The sequence below is a fragment of the Colias eurytheme genome, chromosome 8, assembly GCF_061535395.1.
Source record: "Colias eurytheme isolate Ceu_HAF_F1 chromosome 8, ilColEury1 Martin Lab GWU primary, whole genome shotgun sequence".
Classification (NCBI taxonomy): Eukaryota; Metazoa; Arthropoda; class Insecta; order Lepidoptera; family Pieridae; genus Colias; species Colias eurytheme.
In genome coordinates this window covers 5,996,680-6,013,464 of record NC_142987.1, presented here as the reverse complement: position 1 = coordinate 6,013,464, position 16,785 = coordinate 5,996,680, and the positions used below count along the sequence as shown (strand labels likewise).

At 33.6% G+C, this 16,785-nt stretch overlaps 1 protein-coding gene and 1 long non-coding RNA gene across 2 annotated transcripts in view; one reads left to right on the top strand and one right to left on the bottom strand.

The window, feature by feature from the left end:
- Window positions 1-6,409, bottom strand: part of LOC149906540 (uncharacterized) — a 102,789-nt gene extending 96,380 nt beyond the window's left edge. Inside the window, exon 1 of the mRNA XM_090104673.1 lies at window positions 5,799-6,409. Coding sequence (XP_089960799.1) covers window positions 5,799-6,394 — 596 coding nt within the window. The 5' untranslated portion in view covers window positions 6,395-6,409. The remainder of the gene's footprint in view (window positions 1-5,798) is intronic.
- LOC149906539 (uncharacterized) overlaps window positions 1-16,785 on the top strand; it is a 113,063-nt gene that overhangs the window by 74,673 nt on the left and 21,605 nt on the right. The window lies entirely within an intron of this gene.

Here is a 16,785-nt window from a genome sequence, read left to right as displayed (position 1 = left end):
ACTATACTCATTACGTCAAATCAATCCACTTTACAAGTTTAGTTTGGAATATATAAGATTTTCTGGTGGCTTTGGCGCTAGTCCCGTACCATTAGGATGTTGGCAGCATGCCAGCTACGTTCGAGGTGCAAGTATATTCCTAAGATTAACATTCAAGGAAGTGTTGAGTATAGAAATAGAACGGAATGACGAACGACGCTTAAAAAATAAGAATAAAAATATGATATGATTTATATGGACATTTTTTCAGCTAATTGCAATTATTACTCACGTTGTTACCAATTTTATGCTGTAATAACTCATGTATGAAATGAAAAACTGTTCAGAATATATTTTATAACTTGGAAAATTTATTAATGGAACAGGTTGCTGTTTTAATATAATATAAAAGCATAAACTTATTAACTATAGATAAAACTTAAATATATTTATTAACTAGCTGCACTTCTCGGTTTCACCCGCGTGGCTCCACTCCTGTTGGTCTTAGCGTAATGATATAAATATATAATTATATAACCTATAGCCTTCTAGATAAATGGGCTATCTAACATCGAAAGAATTATTCAAATCGGACCAGTAGTTCCTGAGATTAGCGCGTTCAAACAAACAAACTCTTCAGCTTTATAATATTAAGTATGTATAAGATTTGTAGGTATGTTCTACGTATTAGATACGTGAAGTTTCGCAAACCAACGATATTGACCGACAAACGTTTAGAGGACAACTGTTTATAAAACGTAGTTTAGTGAAAATAACAGCTGATGAATATAAAAAAATTATGAATATTGAATATTAAAATTTTATGTTAGTGTCCTATTCAAGTCGTATTTAATCATAAGGTCAGCTCTGCGCTATAATTATTAATAGTTTCATAATTTACTGTTATTAAACATTTCCTCTTTATGAAAAGAATATACGTATCGTTGTTTGTATTAAATCGATACCTAAATACCCTTAATGTTAATGTTACCCTTAATGTTTTATTTTAAATCAGATTCTTGTTGACCTGTGTTTTTACAATTGAGTAGCGTTATATACTTATTTATCTATGTAACAGCTAAATTATTTAATCATTTCTTAAATTTCTAACTTGTAACATATTTTATAATAATTACTAGCGGTCCGCCCCGGCTTCGCCCGTGGTACATATTTCGCAATAAAAAGTAGCCTATGTCCTTTCTCGGGTATCAAAATATCTCCATACCAAATTTCATGCAAATTGGTTCAGTAGTTTAGGCGTGATTGAGTAACAGACAGACAGACAGAGTTACTTTCGCATTTATAATATTAGTATGGATTACCATTTTTTTGTATAGAATTAATATAGAACTATTTTAATTAAAAATTTCATCAAAGGAAGTAAATAAATTTATGATAACTATTACCATTAATTTTATTTACTCTCCAAACAAACTCGCACCAATTAAAGTACATATATGTATATTTAATAATAATTAATAATTATGTGAGTAAATTAATTTATACCTGCATGAATTATAAAACGAATGAGCATTTTTATAAGGTATAAGCAGCTCATTATAATTTATCACAAAGTAATGGATATTTTCCTGTTTATAATATCACATTAATTACCGTCTAGACACAAAGGAAAATATCAGCATTATTATGGTAAATCAAATATTTTATTATCAATTGACCTGATTTTACAGGTTGATTTTTTTACAAAATTTTACCAAGTTATTATTAATCTTCTTAACGCACAGTACTAACATAATATTATATTCTTTTATATTCAATAGATGTATCCCTATATGATTGCTTATTCCTCATCAGCATCAGTCGGTTTCCATGCTTCTTGGCAAATTCGAAATTACATATTACAGTGGTCTATGTTAATTCTATCAGGTCCAATGTATTTATAAATACTTATTATCTAGTATAAAAAATGTAATCTTATTAATCAAAAATAAAATGTTTCAAACTAACATGTTTATATTCCATAGTTAGTATAATTAATAAACTTATTTTAGTATGTAAAAAAACGTTACAAACGTGCGTATATTTGCACAAAGTTTGGGAGAAATTGTAAAACTAGTGAGATATGAGGGCGGGCACACACACACACACGCATAGACTCAGTATGTCACTCGGCGACCTACACGGACCTCGCCATATGTGGGCCAGAAAACAAGTACACTACGTTTTCTTGATTGACATACGAAACGTACCTGGTCTAGCTGAATTGAATTTTGCTTTCCAAAAATATTGGTATTTAGTTATTGGAAATTTGTATTTGGTAGCAGTTTATTAAGACCTTTTTAATACTAAATATTGCTATAATATAATGTACCATAATATAATCTACTTTATGCACTATCGAACTTCGAAAAGATCGTTTAATTCAACTTACTAACTCTGTGAGTAGGAATTACGCAAAACAATTACACTTAAAATTAGCCGGTTCTTGAAATAGACCGAAGTTCATAAGCAATTAAGAAATTGTGTTAATTTATACAAGATGCAAGGTTAAACGGTAACACAGCTTTACGCATAATATCCCAGTATTTTACATGTTTATGGTCACATTGCACATCCAAAATAGCAGTTTGCATAATTGAATAACGCAATTTGAACTGTATCGTATGGAATTATGCATGCCTTTTATAAAGACATCCAATTATAAAGATAATGGAACCTTAGGTAGGTGTTAAAACTTCGTATGTGTAAGACTGTACTTAAATAACATTCTTCTTCGCTATAATGAATTAATGACCCATCCGTAACTTGGATGATTATTATTTGCGGTTGTATTGTAGAAAAAATATATGGGTGTATCTCTTTGTACAAGTATTTTTAAATGAATGACACTCCAGTTGTTCTCAATATGAGAGAAATTTATTTATTAAAATAATAATAAGAAAGAAAGAGACTACTACCAAATCTGTATAGAATCCGACGACCATTAAACAAAAATATAAAAAAAAACTAGTTTAAAGGAAACTTCGTAAATACTTGATAAATTCGTTCTCAATAAACTTGCTTACTTTCCACCACATGGCAGTGGACCAGTTCTCGATGCAGCGACTATCACTAAACCTGTTTAATTATGTTCACTATTGAAACTCAATTAAGGCATCCGTACTGTTTACAGCACTTTGAATCCATTTGTTTTTACGATCGTAATCCATACGAAGTCAAGTTTCTTAACAAAGAAACTATTAAAGAGGTCGTATTTATGGTTTTGTTAATTTCTTGGAAGGAGTATCTACCTACTAGTATTAAAACATCATGTGAATAACATTTGAATATAATCATACATGTGCATTGTACACAGTATGTACATATTAAATGATGATGTGATATGAATTTGCGTTGTATACTACAAATAAACGAATTTGCATAATATGTATATCATTCCGTAGTAACAATTTAGTAAGGTTTACAAAAAAACATTTAACTTCCTTTTATGTTTTTTTTTAAACATGCACTTTATAGTTTATATCCTTTATATCATAATTTGATTTTTAAAGTGAAACTTTTATTACATCGTCTCAAACTTTTTGGTCTGTGTAGCGCATGTCGCGTGACGGTCGGCTGCCGAGTAGGTATAAAGCAGTGTTCGGAAAGTTTCACTTTTACCGTGGTTTCATAAAACCACACAACATTTTTTTTTTAAATCTAACCGTGAAGTAGGTACAACCTGGTACAACTGCCTACGAGTTGTTTTATTTTGCGTAGGTAGGTATGTAATTGGTATGTTTTTTGGTCATATTGGGTAGGTACAAAAATATAGATTATTTTGTAATTAATAATTATTAATGACAATGATCTAGGTATAGTCGTACAAAAAGAGCAGTAACAAACTATTATTTCGATCTAGTCTGTTTATTCTCGAAAACAAAGAGGGGCAAGATACCATTATCAGCCTTTTTTATATTAATAATATGAAACAATTGTTCTGTATTACAAAATTACTATAAATTATTCAGAGTATCTTTTCAACGACCTTGTTCCGTAAACATATTAGATAATGGACAAACAAGGCCAAAATAACTGGTTACTATTACCCAGTATCCGTAGCGTTATATTGCTTAAACCACTGTAATAAGACGAAAATATGGATTTATTACTGGCCTTCAATAACACCCAAAAATTTACTTAACCGTAAAGGACCGTCAGGGATTCTTTTGTCTTTATTGGGCTTATAACTTGTCATGATTTCATCTTCCAGATTGACTGCTTTCTGCAATACAAATATTGTATACTAGGCATGCACCTAGGTAGGTACCTAACTGTTAATTTAATCTGCCGATAAGGCAATCGTTGCGATTACTGCGCGTAACACATTGCATACATATTACGAAATTAATGAATTGCAAAATAAACATCCAATGTAACAAGTAATGAAGTGTGAACGAAATAAATTACTTTAAAGGAAAAATCTTTGCAAACTGAAAAGATAGCTTTCTGCAGCTTATACAGCTCGCTAAATATTGTAAAGCTGCAAAAGATTTCAACGAGCGATAGCACTCGGTATTGCACGGAGCTACGGTCCGTTTGAGATACATTATTTATGTCTCATTCATACGCTTAACAATACCACTTTTAAAAGTATTAAAGACTTTACCTACATGCGAACCGCTCGGCACCGCCTTTCTCCGAATCCGCATGTTAACATGAACACTTGGATGCAATTGTCGTTTACGTCAGCTCCAGAAATGGCACTACCTAGATATTCTATTGTTTGTCTTATATGATGGCTTTATACTGGCTAAAGGTCCCCCGTGGGTGTAACGCGGAAGTTTCTATAATGCACAAGTAAAGTGTAGTTTTGAAAGTAAACTAGGTGCATATAGTTACCTATAGTTTTGAAATGTATACATAACTAGCGACCCGCCCCGGCTTCGCACGGGTGTAATGCTGATACTAAATACACTACCTACAGAAAAACTGTGCACGTTTTATATAAAAACATAGCGGCCTGCTCCGGCTTCGCACGGGTATAAAATAGATAGCCGGGCGGCCGGCCGGTACCGCCGCAAACGCTACGTCCCGCAATTTTTAAATCTGTAATATCTTCGAAAATATTCACTTAAATCATACGGTGTAAAGGGCCATATAGATCTATATTAAATGAACAATGTATTCAAGGTATTTAATTGGTTAAGGATTAATGCTGTATTGGTTAAAATCGCATCGAAAATTAGACATTATTTGTCGTAAAAAGTAAATGACAAAAAAAAGTTATTGTGGGTTATCCATAAGAGATAGACATATACCATCGCGGACTTTTCTGTAGACCTTTTCAATGTGTATAATACTTAGTACATTATTTTGATAAAACTCGTAGGGTTCAGCCTGCGTTTGCAATGTAAGCGGAAAACATGTAATTTTTTACGACATCACATTAGAAACCTCAAAAATAACAGTATTTCTCCACTATTTAATGGATGTTATTATACATATAAACCTTCCTCTTGAATCACTCTATCTATTAAAAAAACCGCATCAAAATCCGTTGCGTAGTTTCAAAGATTTAAGCGTACAAAGGGACATAGGGACAGGGAAAGCGACTTTGTTTTATACTATGTAGTGATATAATACCTACTATGATAAAATATAACGTACACATTGTCTATGAACAGATAAATCACACGGATGCTGTGCTATGCCTATGTATTCATTCACAAGTATATAAAAAGATGTAATTTATAAAGTGACATGAAAGCTAACAAATGTTATTGAACTTAATCAATAACATATTTACCTGGCTGTAAGTACGCTCAACTTAAACTAGGTATTCTTATGTTTTGTGACTAAAAGCCGTAAAAGCTTACCTGAGTGGTACTGGTTGAAAAGGAAATCTAGGCGCAGGAGGGTGCGGTGTAATGATCGGCGCAGGCGGCGGCACGGGCACAGGCACGGGATGCATCGGCGGCGGCAGCGTGCTGTACGGGGGCGGCGGCACGCTCTCCAGCAGGTCTGGAGCGCGCGGCGCCCGCCCGCGGCGAGCTCGCCGCCGCCGAGCCGGCTCCTCCGTCTGGCATTCCGCGCTGGCAACGCTCCTCTCCCTTTCGGTTTGCACGGCACTGTTCACATTCGGACTAGGCTCTTGCACCTGCACTATGTTCACATTGCACTCGCGGCTCGGCTCGCCGGGCACGCGCACCGAGACCGAGTCGGACTTTCGCAGCGGAGCGGGCGCCGGCACGGGCAGCCGCATCTCGTGGCGGAGGATTGTAGCGCGGTACGACGCGCGCGCATGACGACCGCCGTTCGGCGACTGAGGCGCGCGCGCCTCGTCCCCCGCGACGAACCACACGGTGGACAGCGCGCCATCCGTGCGCGAGCGCGTGAGCGGCGGAGAGCGGCACTCGTAGGGCTGCCACAGCAGAGAGGAGAGCGCCTCGGCGGCAGACAGCGGCGCGCTCATCTCGCCACCGCGCTGCGCTGCCGCGCCGCCGCCGTCACCCGCCACCCACCTGCGCCAGCGCCACTGCTCCTACCTTCAACAAACATACAAATATAATATTTTACCTACCGCTATCCCAATATAACAAATTACACAGATAATATTGTTAACGAGAAAGTAGTACGTACGGTAGCATGGTGGTAGTACCGATTTTATGAAATGAAGTTCTTATCTTCTTGTATATTTGTAAGTAGGTAGATGAAAAATCTATGATGTTATAGGAAAACATTGCTTGATAAACTCGGTAAAATGGCTCTTAAATACGCAAAAACATAATATGTTGTGTGTACAAAACAAAATGTAATTTGTGTAAAAAATAAAAATTCACCGAATACCTACAAGCCGTATACCTGACTGAATATAGAATTTATTTTGTACAATAACTGTGATTGCATTTTTAATTTACTTTTCAGCAAAGTGAATAATTAAATGGAAACCGAAATAACAAGCAATTTTTACGTAAAAACATACCTACATGCATATTTATTTCTTAAAATCGGTAATCGGTATACCTACCTATCCAAAAAAAATTACAGATTTGTTTCTATATAAATTATAATGAAATTCATTTTTGATTTTAGAAGTAGCATAAAAGGATGCTTCATAATAAGCGTTTAAAAATATTACCTACGCACAAACCTTGCCCTTTGTTTAAATTATAGCAATTAGCAATGTCAAATATAATCCCAAATTATTGCCAATAATATTGGAAATTTTATCAGTATTTACATGAAACGACCTTTTAAACTAAATTTAGACCTATTAAAACAATAGCGTAAGCGAAGTTCAAGCGCGGATCCAGGGGGGGGGTCACGGGGTCATGACCCCCCCCTGGGCTAGGTCCACGACCTAAGTGGACCACTAATTTAATATTAACTTTTTAAATTAACAAATGAATACTGTTCAACATGATGTTTTTATTGAATTTTGAGACATAAAAGTAGATACATAATATTATATCTAATGAAATCAATTACAAACGGTAACGGAAGAGAATATAACAAAAATTATAGAAAAAGTTTATTAGGGTCGACCTGTGGTCGTAATTAAAGGACAAAAACAGGTTTTTCGATTTTTTAAAAAATCTATAACTGCGGAATAAAGTGTAATGGTACAGTTGTATGTAATTAATTATTTTTCTGCAACTTTTGCTGTTACACTTTTCACACAAAACCTCAAATATCGAACTATCCCAGTTCGTGGATAAGACATAAAATAGCAAATTTTTTTCTGAATGAACAATAGAAAATACAGTCAAATTACAACAAAAAGTCGGCCAAATGCGCGTCGGACTCGCGCACCGAGGACTCCGAGCAAACATATTTTTTCATTATGTTGTATCTTACAATTTTGTTTAAAGGATTTTTTTCTTTATCTGTGCTTGTGTGCTTAAGTCGTTGCTTTTAAACAAATTTCAAGACTGTGTTCACGGGAAGTACCTTGTAGGTTTTGATGGATGATTCCCTTGCAAGTATAGTTGCGAATTACAGAATATGCGGCTGTAATGCTTTTTCTTCAGATTGCGTTGACATAGAATTTTAATTAAATAACAGATTTAAGTTATTATAGACCTGAGTTCTGATGTGAATATCAATTAAATGCATGTATGTTTTTATTTAATTTAATTAAATAATTAGGGTTTTCGCAGTTATTACTACATCTGTGCTATAACACGATACTTTTTACTCAATTTCAAGACTGTGTTTACGGGACAGGGTGCTCCCTGCAGGTATTGATTCCCTTGCTAATGTCGAAATCCTACGGTCTACGGTCCCTTGATGCTGTGAAAAATTCAAACGTTTTAGCCAACGCAATCAAAAGATGCAGCTGTAAATGCTGAAATTTTTCGCAAAATTCGACACTCCCTAAGAAATCAAAACCTACAGGGTACTTTCCGTAAACTCAGAATCTTGAAATTCGGTACAAAGCAACATCTTATAGTACAGATACAGGAATAATTGCAAAAAATATATATTTTTCAAATTTGTCTGCCTGTCAAGACCCTTTTTCTCAGGAACGCGTGGAGGTATCAATCTGAAATTCATACCGAATACTCAAATCTACGGTTCCTTAAAGCTGTGAAAAAATCAAACTTATAAGCCAACGCAATCAAAAGATACAGACGTTTATGCTGTAAATTATCGCAAATTTCGACATTATCGCAAGGGAATCAAAATCTATAGATATTGTACTACTTCCCGTGAACACAGAGTTCTGAAATTTGGTTAAAAGCAATGTCAGCACAGATGGAGGAAAAATTTCTAAAACATACATATTTTCATCTTCGCAAGTGTTGCCAGGAATCAAAACCTAGAGGGTACTTCCCGTGAACACAGAATCTTGATATTTAATGTTTATTTAATAGAAACTTAACTACTTCTTATAGCACAGATAAAGGAAAAATTGCAAAGAGCATAAATTTAATATTAAAACATATAAAAATGTTTGTACGGAACTCTTGGTTTGCGAATCCGACTCGCACTTGACCAATTTTTTTTAAATCTACGTATCAATTAAATTACCAAAATATAGCTTTTGAAAATTGCCCACGTCTATGTGACCCCCCCCTGGCACTAAGGCTGGATCCGCCCTTGGCGAAGTTACTGTTTGCATGCAGTTCGTTGAAACTCCAAAAACAGATTAGTGAACAGTAACGTAATTGGCTGCGGTTAACTAATGGCAGAAGTTAGAATACATCAATGTCCGTTATTCAACGTAGTCCGGTTACCTAATGACTTTGTTGTTAATAGACAAAAAGTCAATCTAGTAACAAGTATCGTGTAGATAACATTAGTGCTTAGCTATCAGCTGCAAACGCTTTCTGAAAGTGAATTAGGTATACCAAGAATAAAACCAGTAATCGCCAGATAAAATTAGTAGCCAGTACAATTAGCAGCCTTGGTAACTATCACATTAAAGGGTTTTTAACGTTTTACGTATCCATTGCCTCTGTTCATTCCAAGAATAATAAATAATAATTATTCGCAGTCTGTGTAATCAATGAATACCTACATTATGTTTGCAATCTATATGGATTCAATATTATACAATGATACGCAACATCCATACTGTAGATTTTTTCAATTACAAAAACTGAAAACTACAAATTTAAATCGCGAAATATTTCTTTACTATTTACGTATTTCTTTAGAATTAGTAGTTTATATTTATTATTATAGTTTATAGTTATTATTTTAGTATTATAGTTTCAATTATTGGTATGCATATTGTAAAACCACAGATAATATTTAGTTTTTTTTCTACTTTAATACTATACTTAATACTGGATAGGTACTATTATAACTTTCTATAAGTACATATATGTTTTTTACTAGAAAGTATATTAAATGTACTTACTAATTATTGAAAAACTGATTTAGTACTTTATCGCAATCACAGATCGCAATATTGGTACTAAACATAGTAAACTTATTGAATCTATAGGCTATCTAGGTAAACAGTGATTTTCTATAGCGTTACATTTCATTATAATATTATACCGATAGAAAGATAAAAAGTACAGTCGGCAGAGCAAAAAAGAAATCTCTTAGGTGTCTTTGTTATCCAAGTGTCTTCACGATATGAATTCAATGCGCACGTCACTCTCGGTAAGGTTCACCTTTTGAGTCTTACACGGCTCGATGCTTTCTTTCATTATCTGATCTCGACTCGACTTCACTTGACCCATTGCTCGCACTTTTCGTGCTATCATCGTTTACGAGCCCGTATTATCTAACATCATTTTTATTACTTCCATGCCGTATTATTCGGCATTTGTAACAAATTTTATCTCAGACATTTATGAAAAGTCACTCATATTATAAAGGTATTGCGCAGAAAGTCATTCAATTTACTAAAACCGGTTATATCCAGAAAATCTGAAGAAAACTCGAGAAGACACGTTCTATAGCCACTGTTTCATAACTTCCTTAATACTGAGCGGCTGTTTACAAAACCGTAATCCGGCCAGTTCTTAAATCCTTTTCGCGCAAACACTCTGGAGAATAAAGATTTACTCTCTCGGAATTTAATATTTTGCAACGGAGCGCTTACATAAAAATGTGCTACTCGGAAAGGAAACCTTATAAAATTTCAATAAGCTAAAAAAATATGTTTCTTAAGCGTATTTACAAACTATACATAGCCAGAACGCAACCATAGGAAACTGCTCGTGTATACTTTGTAATGCTGTTTTTAAGTTTGTTATTACAAAATATACACGAATTTTGCGTACTGATCGTGTATAATTTGTAACGCGGATGCTTGCTTCTTCGTTCCAAACTATACACGATCAGTACGCAAAATATAACTAAATATACCTACTACACCACTTACGCTTGAGCGAAAATAATAAATAGGCGTAGGCAATCAAAGACTTGTACAGCTATATCTATCTACTTTTATTCTTCTTGATTGATTCAGTAAAATATGGAATAAAAATATTATTAGGTGAGCTTAGAAAAAAAAATAGGTAGGTAACAGATATAAGGGTTACCTATGGGTTAGGTTAGGTTCGTGTTTTTTTTAACTACACAAAAATAGCCGTCGCCTCGCAACCGTCTTCTTCTGGACTTATTAGATTCTTACATTTTAGCACTATTGTCAATTGTAAGTCGTGCAGTATAGTCGGGAACGAAGACACAAGCATCCTCGATACAAAAAATATACCATCAGTACGCAACATTACATACACAATACACATGCATTTTAATAATAGATTTCAAAACAGCAACACAATAATATAAACGCGATCAATAGAAAGACGCCGCGCTTACTCCGAAACATACACGATTAGTCCGCATGCGTACTGGCGCTGTATATTTTGGAGCGCTATTCTTACTTACTTCACTACAAAGTATACGCGAGTACTTGCGTACTGCTGCTGTATAGATTGGAAGAACTTTGTGAAAAAGTTTTTTTCAAACTATACGTGATTAGTTTCACACCGTTGCGTACTGGCCTTGTATAGTTTGGAAAGACGCGTTTCTTAAAGGCTTTTCTCTGAGCTACAGTATAATACCCCCATATTCACACTGAAGGTTGACCGAGACGATGAAAGGAGAATATAATAAGTATCCAATTTTTGTTATCATAATATAATCTTGTTATCTTTAACATATATTTTATAGGTTTATAAATAAGACAATTTAATTACATTGTTCTGGATTCGAATACCATGGTATCAGTGATATTCTTCCTAGAAAAGTCGATTATTTTCATAACTGCGAAATAGAAATATTTAATTTAACAGATACTGAATGAGATCGAGAGAATTTCAGCAATGTTGGTTCGCAAATTCGCATTTAATTTGGTCCAAATAAATAGGATATGTAGTTATGTCGTAATTAAAGTTGAAAAGAAACAAAAAAGCAATAAAATGAATGCGGCCGCAATGGTATTTTCGCTAGCTCAATAACAGTAGATATACCAAATACTAAGAAAAGGTATATAATAGTTATAAAATAGCTTTTACCATTGTAGCTATATTTAAAAAATACATATAAAATTGTTTATGGAATCTGTCCAATACACGTTTAGAAAAATACAGATTCATATCGGTATAAAAAAGAGCGTGTGTGCCGAGCACATGTGTCAGAAGTGAAACTTCTTTAGAAAGATTCAAAGATATCAAGATCGTCGCCTTACTCCTTGATATGGCGGTATTGCTATGACGAGACCTTGAAATTTTACTCTCAACGCGCCTAAAGAAGTTTCACTTCAGAACCTCTTCATAATACAATCAAATTCCAAGAGTATTTGCGTTCAGATCTTTACAAATCAGCAGTTCTGTTCTCGGCAAAATATTGAATGTTTACGTGTTGGCATAATGCAGACATAATATGCCGGAGATCAGCTATGGGACACTTTGATCCGCGGTGAAACGTCTCGAACACTTTCACCAAGGCCGCGTTGGCGCCTACCTGCCCCCCCCCCCCCCCTCAGTAATCATGTTACAAATACTGTTATATCATGGACTATATTGCAGTAGGCTGTTCTCATAACTTTCCTTTTAATATCATATTACGTCCAATGTATATTTAATTATAATCAAAATTGTTTATGCAATTATGGATTGTAAACATTATTTACACAAGTCAAATAGAGATAAGTATTTTTAATTAACATTTAATTTATAATTGTATAACATAGGTACTCGGAACATTGAATTATTTTGGTATTTATTTTAATGCGAATTAAAATAATCCTACTAAATGAATCTTGTTTTGTAGGAACCTACATAAACTTTATCAATCGTCAAATGCAGGTAATGCCTATTCTTCAAATTATAACTAGTGAGCCTACAGTGAAAAAATATCAAAAATATTTTTAGAAATTAGCAGGAACACCTGTCATATTTTACGCTTTCTCTCAAGGTTACCAACTGTGACTGAGTTCAATCTATCGTCAGCTTTTCCTTTGTACCTGCAGCTGCGTAGCGACAATTGACTTATATTTTAGATATAAATACTAAATAGGAATATACTTATACACTTTGTACTAATATTATTTAAAATCAAGTTATCTTACTATCAAAATTTTAGGTTGATAGTACCTACTCAAAATACGATAGTATTTATTTCTTTCAATCCTTAAAAATAAGTCATTGCAAACCATCCAATATCAATTATTTCATACGAAACTTTATTAAATTGACTCAGTCATACTTTTATTCAACAGCTACAGTACGCCTGTTTATTTGCAAAACGAAATGAACAAATCCTCATCCTTTACACAACAATAGCGAGACCGGAACTCGAAACAAAAATGAAAGTGGATTCGGCTGTTATTTTATAAACTTGACAATCTTGTTTCTTTAGATGCGTAGTTATTTGCATACGCTGGTCCGACCTTAGCTTGAACCCACGACGCACGCGGACGTCAAATCGAAATCGTAACAAACTGCTGGGTGCTTTCTCTGATTTAATAGATAAGTAAACAAAGTTGAGGAATTTAATATGCAACAATATGAACAAATTAATTTTTTGTACGTATAGATTAACATGAGATGGGAGATAAAACATTTTTTGTATTGTATTAATTACCGGCTTTCCTTCCGCGCTCGTGTGCATTGCACTTCAGTATACTTATTCTAATTTTCACCCCTTTCATCTAAACTAGGTACCTACTCAATTTTATGCTAATTGTACATATGTAGGTAGGTATTATTTCGTATTGTTCGATCTTGTCATAAAGATTTTCATAAATTTCACTTGAATTATTAAGTAAATATCCATTATCTTTGTGTTTGGCTGACGCCTGACACATTAACATTATTAAAAATTACAGAGGCTTTAGTATAAAAGTTTCAAAATTGACTTAAAGTATTACACTTACTTATAGAGATAGGTACCTAGTTACCTATATTCAACTACTTTATTAAAGCTTTTCAAATTCAAAATACCTATAGTGTTCATAAAACAATCACAACGTTTAAAAAAGTGCACATTTACTAATTCTGTAACTTCTAATTTACCCATAAATCTTAAGTAAATAAGTAGGTACCTATAGCCTATAGGTACGTTAAATATTAAAAATACATAAAGATTAAAATTATTTATTAAATTATGCAATATCCTTTCTATTTTCAATAGAACTTTCAGAATTTTACAAGACAATCAATTGATATCAACTACCAGAAATTAATTATCTATTGACTTTGAGCTATTCCATTCCTTTTTTGCGATTGTTATCGTTCACATATATAACAATTCTTACCCACTTGACAGACGTTCAAACGACTAATTGGATATAAAACAAGACTGTTAGCAATTTATCTTGTTTAAACAATAAAACCTTAGAGTTAAGACTGATTAGCAACGACAGAACTGGGGCAAGAGATCCGGGTTCCACATTTTATTTTTGTATCGGTATACAAATATTCTCTAAGAAATTATTGTGATTATATAAGCAATGCTTTAAAAATGCAAAGAATGTGGAAACAAGTGTTTGATAATATGAAAAATATTTAGTAGGTATGTTTTGTACAAAGTTATATTAAAGCTTTTAAACTATGTCAAGTATTGAAATTAATTACCTACATTTTTTATTTGCAATTTGAGAATTTTAACTCACCATTAAAATGCAAGAGACTTTTGAATTAAAATGCCACAGAAACATTATTTTAATTAAATTAATCAAAAATTTGAATTCATTATCTTTATCTTTTTTAAACAGAATAATATGTTTCAATCTACATTTCGTAAAATAATAACGTTGAAATTACATTAATTAATTAATAATTTGAATAAATAGCAACCACGAGAAAATAATTTTATCCAATAAAGCTTTTCTCATTTTTATTTGTAGAAGCTTTCAATATAATTTGATGAAACAAATTTAAACGATTTTTCTATCTATTCTTTCATTAGGATAATTATTTTCTTAGAGGATTTCGAGCTATATTTTTAGGTAATGAAAAGAAATAAAAATTTTCACCTAATTCAAACTAATTTGTTGGTTCCCTCTCACAGTGAATTTGATAAACCGAAAGTAAAATAGATTCCTCATTCATTACAATGTGAATATAACCAGACAACTCACATAGGAGAGTAGGTACCGTCGAAATCCTATCGAAACGCAGTAACAAAACTCATGATGGTTTCAACCAGTGTAAACAAAACACAATCATTTGCAATTGAAGATCTGAATGCGAATCTCGGCTGCAATCACGTTGTGAAACATTATTTCATTAAGACGTTCCGTCTGTGCCCACGGCCGGATGATGCGTGTCCGCCTCAACAGATTCAATTACTTCCAAATTGATTACTGCCCGTCTAAGCTATGCTTTCAATCTTCCTATATGCTTCAGACTAAATCCATACTAAATCCTATAGTCGATATCTGAATTTCTTATAATTGTATCTGTACCTACTAAATGCCAAAGTTTTGACATATAGAGAGTTAGCTCATTGAAGTTCATAGCTATAACAACTACTAGATCTGTGACCATATTCATAGGTTTAAGGTTATTTTTGCATATGCATATTTATAGCACAAGCGAGTCTTTCATAATAATTCCATGTATTTCGTATACACTTAAATTTACGCGAATAAGTAATGAAAAGTTAATCAACTGTCGCTCCACACGCAGCGTCGACGCCTGCTACCCGAATAGCTCATGCAAAATTAATTCGCGAAAACTTTATTGTACCTGACCACCAAAACTCTGGGGCTCAATAAAAGTCGAGCTATCTCTGACAAGTGAAGCCATCACGCGCAGGTAGGGGTGCATAAATAATTTAGCCGGGCAATCCGCCGCTTGTTTGCATGTGGATTATCATATTAAACGGATATCAAGGCCGACGACCGCCTGTCCGATACAAATGCAAACAATATCATGAAACATTTATAAGGATAAACATTGGCTACAATCTGAAAGACTACCGCTGAGGTCACCGTTGGTTGCATTAATAATTCATATGTCTTTCTTAGTTAAACTTTCATGATTTTTATTTACGTCATAACTGATTTTATTAACTGTTTGACGGAATAATATTGGAGTTTTTCAAAACGGTTTCTCTAAAACCAATTGCTTTTATGAAGCTAAATTATTATAGGCATCGAGGGGCTATTTATAGAATTTATTATTTGACTTGACATTTTAGCGAGGTTGGTCACGATCGCAAACGGATGTCTAAAATGATGCTTTAAAATTGTATCTATTTCTCCAGAGCTTATATGCTGAATATTTTTCCGGGCAGAATGTGCCTGGTAATACTGGCAGTTTCCTGCTGTCGTTTGATAGGGCTTCAAATTCTTAATGGTCGTATACCAGGTGTCAGAATGGTGGAAGCAATCTTCTCGATTGAATGTACCGATATTTTTAAGCTCAGCGTAAACTAAGTCTTCTGCTATTTTATAATGGGTATTGTATCTTGACTCTTGTATTTACTATTTCGTTTATATACGTTTGGTACAATCCCTTCAGATGGATTTAAAATTAGTTTGAAAATAATGAAACCTATTTAAATTTTAAAATAAATACTTACACAAACCAGTAAATACAATTTGAAATTCATTTTCGTTGATTGAGGTTATTTAGATAAATGTCTAAAAAGGTTATTTGAAAGGTATAATATTGCAAATATAAAACAGACTTTATTATTTGAGTACACAATTTTCTATTGATATGAATAATTTAGCCAAGTTTTGGACTTTTGAAACAACACAAACAATTTCAATCACAATACTGTTTAAAAATAAAACGAGGGGTACATGATGTTTATTTTATTTTACTTATAAAGCAATACGGGGTTCGTTAACACAACAGTTACGAAGTGCTTACTCGTAGTTGCTTGAAAATTCAACGTTCCTGGTTCACGTTAACAACAACCTGAAATTGTCCTCTCGTG